The 9,409-nt window shown below is 47.1% G+C and overlaps 1 protein-coding gene across 1 annotated transcript in view; it reads right to left on the bottom strand.

Moving 5' to 3' along the window:
• Positions 1-9,409, bottom strand: part of CSMD2 (CUB and Sushi multiple domains 2) — a 587,452-nt gene that overhangs the window by 522,422 nt on the left and 55,621 nt on the right. Inside the window, exon 2 of the mRNA XM_035019158.1 lies at positions 6,709-6,925. Coding sequence (XP_034875049.1) covers positions 6,709-6,925 — 217 coding nt within the window. The remainder of the gene's footprint in view (positions 1-6,708; positions 6,926-9,409) is intronic.

The following is a 9,409-nucleotide window of genomic DNA, read 5'->3' as shown; positions in this document are numbered from 1 at the left end:
GTGACAACCAACATCCCTGGCCACGTCCCACTAGATGCCACAGCCCCTCCCCCCCATGTGACAACCAACATCCCTGGCTGTGACCCACTAGATGCCACAGCCCCTCCCCCCCATGTGACAACCAACATCCCTGGCCGCAACCCACTAGATGCCACAGCCCCTCCCCCCCATGTGACAACAACATCCCTGGCCGTGACCCACTAGATACCACAGCCCCTCCCCCCCATGTGACAACCAACATCCCTGGCCATGACCTACTAGATGCCACAGCCCCTCCCCTCCATGTGACAACCAAAAATGTCTCCAGACCTTGCCAAACGTCCCCTGGGGGTTGAGAACCATTGCTCTGCCACATGACTTATACATTTATGGGGGGGGTGTCTTTTTGCTTAATTGTGTTTTCTGATTTTCTTCTCCAAATATACAAGTATTCCTTTTGTTTATATCTTATCACAATTCAAAGTGGTTTACACACATGATTTAACTTAATCCTCACCAACCAACCTATGAAGCAGATATTGATATACCCACTTCATAGATGGGGATGCTGAGGCTGAGAGTCAAAGAGACTGGCAGATGTGCCGGCTAAGGAACAGCTGGAAAGCAAGCTCACGTCATCCACCAGCAAGAGGTATATTTCACTGCTTGGCTCTGCCACAGCAAAATGTGATAGAAGGCCTGACTTCCAGCCTCAAGGAGCTTAGAATCTAATCAGTTAAGAAGCCTGTCACTCATAACACAACCCATGAGCAAGCAGCCGGAGAAAGGTAAGTTTAAAGGGGGCTGGGGATTGAGGTGGGGAGGTGACCCTTCAGCCTTGTGCTGGAACGCATCCACCAAGTGAAAAAGATCAGTGTTGGAGCAAAAGAAGAAGAAAGAAGAAATGCATTCAAAATGCACAGACAGCAGAACTACAAAACTTGAGGCTGCGGAGTTGTAGACAATAAACACAGCAAGCCACAGGCTATCCGGGCAGAGAGAAACCTGCTGCTCAGTAATGCCACCCATGGTGAGGGATGCCCCTGAGCCCGATTCCTTCTTCAGTGTCTGTGCTCCACACCTGTGTTCCTGTGATCCAAAAAGTCTATACGTGCAGTGGCAGGACAGACGCCAAAGCCCTCTAGAATAGTCCGAGTTCCTAGGTCTGGGAACAGAGGGACGGGGAAGGATGCAAATTACCATTGCTAGAGCACGAAGGGATCTGTAGCAGGGGGCTCCCATACCACCACCCTGGAAGATGGGCAAAGATGGACAGTGTGACTTCCATTTTATAGATGAGGCTCCGAGAGGCCAAACTTAGCACAGGTCACAGCGTTAATAAATGTAGTACCTACCTGGGTATAAATCTAGGCCTGCCCCTCCCTCCTCCTGTGTGATACTGTTTCACAGGAAAACAACGTGAGAGAACATGACCTTCCTGTTCCACTAGATGAATAAAAAAAAAACCATCTGTACAGAAAAGACCCTGGTATGCCGTGAGAACACCTTTTCCTGGAAACCGGAATTCACGCACACTGATCTTGCTTGTTTTCTGCCTCCAAGTCAGACACGGTGGAGTCATCCTCCACCTCTTTCTTCTTCTTTACACTCCACAGTCCCTATAAATTTGCCCTTAACTTCAGGGACGATGCCTTTCCATTAATATCATACAAAGCCACTCCATCTTCTCTCTCCATTGGTCTAGCTCTGGCTACCACTGTCTCCTACCTGGCCTGGCGGTCACCAGTCTGGCCCCCAATCCAGTGGATTTTCCCCACTGCAGCCAGACTGTGCCAAAATCATCTGCTAAAACCTTCATTCGAAGGGCATCTAGCACTCATCTATAGCTCACAACACGCTTAACAGCGGAAGACTGAACGTTTTAAGATCAGGAGTGAAAACAAGGATGTCCAGTTTTACCACTTCCTTTCAAGACGGTAGTGAGATCCTATCCAGTGCAGTTAGGCAAAAAAAGAAATAAAAGACATCTAGATTATAAAGGAAAAACTAAAACAAAAACATTTATTCACAGATAATAATAAAAAAATTAGAAGCATTAATAACAAGTTCAGCAAGGTCTTGAGACGTAAGACCAATGTTACAAAAACCAACTGTATTTCTATATATTAGCAGTGAATAATCCAAAAATAAAATAAAATAAAAATTAGTTCTATTCATAATAGCATCAAAAAGAATAAAAATCCTAGGACAAACTTCCAGTTGAAGACGGAGAGCCAAGCCAACATGTTAAACTCCCCTTCCACTTGAGCCCCTAAGTTCTCATAGAAATAATCGAAGGTATATTAAAAAGAGCCAATATAAATGTCCACTCTGGAAACTAGGAAAAAGAGACAGATAATTACATGCTACAAACACTAAGGAATTTCTACAAGATGCAGTGCCAGTATGACCTGATTAAGAAAAAGCCTACCCAGACAAGATGTTGACAGAGAAATACACCTTAAAATGTGTTCTGGGGGCACCTGGGTGGCTCAGTCAGTTAAGCATCTGCCTTCGGCTCAGGTCATGATCCCAGGGTCCTGGGATCGAGCTCCATGTCTGGTTCTCTGCTCAGTGAGGAGCCTGCTTCTCCCTCTCCCTCTGTCTGCAGCTACCCCTGTTTGTGCGCTCTCTCTGTGTCAAATAAATAAATAAATAAATAAAATCTTTAAAAAAAATGTGTTCTGAAGAAGTAACTTAACCACTAGTAGAATCAAAATCACAGAAAAAGCAAAGAAAACTTGTACTTGAAAGTAGAGAAAAGGAAATAAGAGTAAATAAGAGTAAGGAAACTTAAAAACAGAAAGCATTAAGTATTATACTGGAGCAAACATACAGGTTGTCACCAAAAAATGTGAGTAGATCAAGCTTTCCTATTAAAGAATAGACTCTCAGAAAAGGTTTAAAAATAAAAATCCAGGGGCACCTAGGTGGCTTAGTTTGTTAAGTGTCTGCTCTCGGCCCAGGATCCCGGGGTCCTGGGATAGAGCCCCGGGTCAGGCTCCCTGCTCAGCAGGGAGTCTGCTTGTTTCTCTCCCTCTGCCACTGCTCCCTGGCTTGTGCTCGCTCTTGTATCTCTCTCCCTCTCTCTCTTTCAAATAAATAAATTTTTTTTAAATCTTAAAAAAAAATCCAATGATATGATGTCCTAAGAGATATAACTAGAACAATGCCAGAAATATTTAAAACAGAGGAATTGGGAAAGAGGAGGACCCAATAAATACAAACATCAAAGAAAATGAAGATGGTTATATTAGCATCAAAGTGGAATTTAAGACCAAAAAAAAACTGGAGGAATAAAGATAACTTTTTTATTGAAAAAATACATAAAATTCACTCAATATCTAATGTTTAAACATATTTACATGCTGAAAAGTATAGCACCAAAATATATAAAGTAAAAACTTAGAAATAAAAGGATAAACTGACAAGAACAATAGTGAAAATGTGAAAACAATGCATTGCTTATCTTTGACAAACCTCATTCAGACAATAAGAAATTAGAAAAACTGCATAATGTTAATAACACAAATTTTTTCAGAAAGAATTATTTCTTGCAAATACTTATAGAACAGTTAACAAAAAATGATCTTACACTGTGGGGAAAAAAGCAAGTTCTCCAAAGTGGAAATAATCATCTGATCATAATGCAATACAACTAGATAATAATGTTTTAAGCATAAAAAATATTACTGGAAAATCTGAGGGAAAAAACCCTAGAGTCAAGGAAGGCACAAAACCATAATTAGAGGCTCTTCCTAAAATAATGACTATCCATCAAAATTTATGGGATATGGTCAAAGTTATACTTAGGGGAAAATGTCTCTTAAGGTTTTTGTTATCAAACAAGAAATAATGAAACTAATTCAATTCACGAAATCAGCAAAAGAGCAATATTTGCCCAATGTAAGACGGAGAAAAGAATGAATAAAGATAAAAGCAAAAATGAGTCAGTAGATAATAGAGAAAGAATAAAATTGATACCCCTACAGGTGGAATGCTAAAAAGACCAATAAAACAGGCAACTTCTGACAAGACTAATTGAGTAAAAAGAAAGAAAACACAAACACACAGGAGCAGGCGCGAGATAGAAGGTGCGTTCCCAGATACCAGACAGATGGGGAAACTGTAATGCATGTGATTCTAGGCTGAGACCCTTGACCATCTCCATAAAAGGGATGATTTCGTGGACAAACATACATATAGAAACTGATTCACGAATAAGAAGAAAACCTGAGTAGACTAATAACCACGCAAAGAACATGAAAATAATTCACAAGGACCCAAGAGTCCTCCCCAAACACACATGCTGTCCCCCCTACACCCCTGGAAGGAGCCCCATTCCAAAACCTTCAAGGAGCACACAGGCTGCTATTCAGGCTGTCCTCTGGCATCATCTCCCTGCCCAGTGTCCTCCAAGCTATGAGCTCCTCTGGCTGCAGGGGCCCCAAGAGGCCCAGCACTCTTCCCCCTCTGCTAAGCCTGCAGGCCCTTGGCTACTGAAATGAACGGAAATGAGCAGATGGGGAAAATCACAGAAAGGGAGAACCCAAGCAGGGACCACCTAGTGAAGGCACAACCCCTGGGAGCTCCTCCTCACACACGACTGGTTGGCCAGAGTGGGCTGCGCTGGGGCAGGGGACACAACCAGGGCCTCCCCTCCCAGGACCACCTCCCCACCCTTCCAGGCCAGACCAGTCCCCCCACCTCCCGTGGATGTTCTGCATTTCACTCTCCCAGTGAGCAAACCTAAGCATCAGAAAGCAGAGGTCTGACTACATCCGTGTAGGACCTCAGAGCAAGGAAAGCTAGAACAGCTCTAGGACGCAGAACCGGAGTCAGCCTCCAGCTGTCCACACCCCAGCAAAGTACCCCATTAGCCTTTCCATCTTTCAACTTCATTCAACATCCATCAAAAGTCTATGCAGGGGCCCCACAGATGGTGCCACTGAGCTCAGCACCCAGTGGTAAGGACTCGCTCCTTTGCGACCTCTTCCAGACTCTCCAGTCCCAGTCTCCCCCTGCTTTTTCTCTAGCTCTGATGTCCTTGAATGCTCAACTCACATATTCACATCCATGTCCGCCGCCCCCATTAGCAGGTAGCCCACGTGAAGACAGTGGCTGTGTTGTGCTCGCTGCCGCACCCCCCACACCCAGGCCAGTGTCTGGAACATAAGGGGTGCTCATGACATAGTTGTGCAGTGAATAAGTGAAGAGGACTCTAGACCCTGCCCCCCCCCCAAGTGTCACTGAAGACCTACCGTGCACCAAACATGCTGGCTGTCAAGGCAGGATGGATAAGCCCAGCCTTGTCCGGGAAGAGCTACTAGTCAGAGGGGCCCCAGCGGCCCCCACCTCTGCTGCAGGCTTGGCAGCCTCACCTCTGCACTACCCTGAGAGGGCAGGGAGCGGGAGAGAAGAGGGCTGGTGCTGTCCTGTAAGTGCTGTTTGTGACCCTGCTCCGGAAGCTCGCAAGCTAAGGACACAGAGCATCTTAAACAAAGCCTCGAGAGTTAAAGCACCTGCCAGGGAACGGCTCATTACTGTTCCGCTCATTAGCACCCCGAGGTCCCCAGGGCTTGGCTGGTAAGCCACTAACCCTTTGGCTCCCTGGGGAGCCCAAAGCCTGGCTGGCAGAACCAGGACAAGGCTGGCCATGGAGCACAGCTGGCCACCAGGTCAACAAAAGCTGGAGAGCTAGGACTCTGGGGCCTTGACCTCTGTCCTAGACAAGTCTGCCCATCTGCAAAGGCAGCAGTCTCCCTGCCTATCTCCCTCCTCGACGTGAACTCTCTCTCCCCCTCGGGAGACAGCTCAGGGGATCAGGAAAGCCCTTCCAGAGTTTTCTCTTCCAATAACCAGGATGGGGTTTGAGAGAGTGGGAACTTTGCCCCAAACTCCTTTTTTGGGGGGTGGTGGTGGAGGGGCAGAGGGAGAAGGAGAATCTCAAGCAGGCTCCACACTCAGCACAGAGCCCAATGCAGGGCTTAATCTAACAACCCCAAGATCATGACCTGAGCTAAAATCAAGAGTTGGACGCTTAACCGACTGCACCACCCAAGTGCCCCTGCCCCAAACTCCTGATTCTACGCCCACAGTCAAGGCCATGCAAATGCAAGGCAAACTCCAACAAAGTATTGATGGTTTTCAAGTACAGGATATAAGACATGATCATTATTAGCTTTCAACACATATCTGCTGGATCTAAGGGGTGAAAATAGATCTCCATGCGTGCAAAGAATGCACACCAATAGATACACACACACATACACACAAATCCATGCAAAATCCGTCTTAATAGAAAGACTTGAGGGGCGCCTGGGTGGCTCAGGCATCAAGCATTTGCCTTCGGCTCAAGTCGTGATCCCAGGTCCTGGGATAGAGCCCCGCATCGGGCTCCATGCTCGGCGGGAAGCCTGCTTCTCCCTCTCCCACTCCCCCTGCTTGTGTTCCCCCTCTCGCTATATCTCTCTCTGTCAAATAAATAAAATCTTTAAAAAAAAAAAAAAAAGAAAGACTTGAACTTCTCTACAACACTTTGTGTCTTCTATCTCATCTTCCTAAATACACTAGCCATCAGTCCCGCCTACTGGGTATTTCTAAGCTGGAGAAAGGCATTTGGAAACATAAAGAAAGCAGAGGAATTGAGGGCAGAGCCCATAGGAACAGAGGACTTTGTTGGCGAGCGGGCTTGGCTCAGGTCCCCGCTGTTGGCTACGGAGACAGTACCTGGTCTGCAGGTTCTCTGGCTGGGGCGGGCCATCAAACACCGACAGGACGTCAAAGTCCTCTTCCAGGGCGAAGGACTGGAACACGAGCTGGATCCTGTGCTGGTCCTCCGCAGTAATGGTCCACGTGCAGTTGGCGTAATTGGGGTAGCCATATGGGAACCCTGGGCTCTCAACTGTCCCATTGGGACCCTGTAGTTGGAACGTGCAGTTTTGGCCTGGGAGAGAGAAAGGGAGCAGGTCAGTATGGCCAGAAGAACTCCCAGAAGCTTCCAGAGAAAAAGGAGCAATGTTGACCCGCTTTCCCACGGGCTTCCCAGGCTGCCCCAGGCTGGGCACAGAGGGAGGGAGGGTGGGTGACAGACGGAGCTTAGGCTTGCTTGTGCCATGCACTGCGCAGATGACAAAATGTGTGTCGTTGGACTCGAGCCTCGGAAGAACGGTGTGGTAAGAAAATAAGGCTCAGAGAGTTGGAACCAAAAGCCACCAGACAGGGCAGAACAGAGGCTTCCCCTCTAGAACATCAAATGCCAGAATGAAGACTTGCAACCTTCTCCATTTTCCATGCCCTCCTGACTCTGCAGGTCCCTCCTCCAAGCTCACTGTCTCTCCTCCCACCTGGCACAGAAAACAAAGCCACAAGGGGGGATCCCTTGGTCCTCTGTCTCCCCCCACCAATTCCGAACCCATCCAATCTGCCCCTGGCTGTCCTCCTTCTCCCAACGGAGGAACCACCCCTGCTCCGATCTAAACATAATCGTCCCATCTGCCCTTGGAATCCCATCCCCGCTCCCCATCACAAAGCTGACCTGTGTCTCTCTCTTGCATACGCTACATGCGTCCAATCATTTCCTCTCCACTGGAGTCTTCCCATTCTCAGTGTGCTCAGGACCCCATCACCGAGAAAACAATTCCCACTGCATTCCCTCCAGCCTTGTCTCTCTCTTCCCCTTCGCTGCCAAATTTCTAGAAAACACAATCTGTCTATACTTTCTGTCTCCATTTCCTGACTTCCCACTCGCTCTCCAGCCCTGTCACTTCTGCCTTCGGGTCCTATTGATCCACCCAAGCTGGTGTACTAAGGTCACTGATGGGTCCAGTGGATATTTTTCAGTCTTCCCTTTAACAGATCTCTGTCTCTGCTGCCTCTAAGACTGTTGCTCACACGTATCCTCCTTCTGGAAACACTCCTGCCAGGCCAGAACATCTCAGACTTCACCGTGCATGCACACTGCCTGGGTACCTGGCTGGAATGTGAACTCTGACCTTCCGATGGACAGCATCCTCCTGGGGCCAGAAGCTGTTCCTCTCACTGGATCCAATGATGCTGCTGCTTGGGGACCACAGGCTCTCTCCCACACCACTGCTCTCTCCTTCTTTCCGCTCCCTGCTCTTCCTCTGGCCCCTTTCCAGGCTCAGTGTTGGGACCTCTCCTCCTCTCTGTCTAGTCTAGAGGACCTCCCCATTTGCCCACTGACAACCCACAACTTCACATTGCAGGCTAGACTTCCCTCTGAACTCCAGCCCCGACATCTCCTTTGGGATTTGCAGGCTTGTGATGTCTCCCTCCCTCCCTCTCCTCTGACACCTTCCTCTCCATCACAACCCCACAGGCAATCTACCATCTTGTCTCTACCTCCACTCCCCCCTTTCCCTGTCCATACCAGTCTCTCTCTTTGACTGCCATAATAACCTCCTACCTGGTCAACCACATTTACTCTGGTCCTTGCCAACACTGCAGCCAGGGATGTCTTTTTAAAACAGAAATCTGATCAGGTCACTTCCCCTCTCCCCAACCTACACCAAACCTTCCATGACTCTTCATTGCTGTTCAATAAGGAAGAAAATCACTTGCGGGCCTGGGAGGGTCTCTGCGTGGTCTGGTCCTTAGTGACCTCTTAGACCCAGTGTCCACTAGCGTTCCATTCAAACACCACCCTCTCAACTTTTGTACCAGGCACATTATCTTCCTTGCACAGCCACAGGACCTTGGCATATGCTCTTCTCTTTTCCTAGAATACTCTTCCCTACCTTCTGGGCATATTTATCTTTCAGATCTCAGTCCAGTGTCTCTCCTTGACTAGCTCAACCCCCCTATTACATGTTCTTATGACACCATAGCTCTTCTTGATAGCATTTATCATAGAGGAAAATTTCCATGCTTCCACGTGATTATTTCATAAGGCTCTGTCTTCTTGCCAGGCTGTAAGCTCCATGAGAAGACAGACCATATGTGAGTTTTCCCATCTCTGAATCCACACCCCAAACTCAGTATCAGGCACACACATGGTAAATTTCTAATAATTTAATATATGGCTTCTATTTAGTGAGTGTTTGGTTAGATACTCTTCTCAGAACTTTGTATAGACTGAGTTGTTTAAACCTCACAAACAGCCCTTTAAAACGGAGACTATTAATGTCTCCATTTTACAGATGAAAAACCAAGGCAAAGAGAAATTAAGGAACGGAGCCCAAACCACACGGCTACTCACAGAAGGATTCACATGTGAGCAGCCACTTCACACCCCCCTCCTTAACTCTGATGCTGATAAATGGAGTCAACACTAATTTTTTTTTTAAAGCCCGCTTTGGGATTAACTGACAAAGGACAGTTAATCTCTGAAATGACTTTACTATTGAGAACTCTCTTAACACAAAGTATTCCATTAAAGGAGAAAAAAAGTTAAAGTCTTCTGAATAAA

This window comes from Mirounga leonina, unplaced genomic scaffold, assembly GCF_011800145.1.
Source record: "Mirounga leonina isolate KUSES-001 unplaced genomic scaffold, KU_Mleo_1.0 Mir_173, whole genome shotgun sequence".
Taxonomy (NCBI): Eukaryota; Metazoa; Chordata; class Mammalia; order Carnivora; family Phocidae; genus Mirounga; species Mirounga leonina.
The sequence above is the reverse complement of the archived record's forward strand: the minus strand, read 5'-3'. Positions and strand labels throughout refer to the sequence as shown.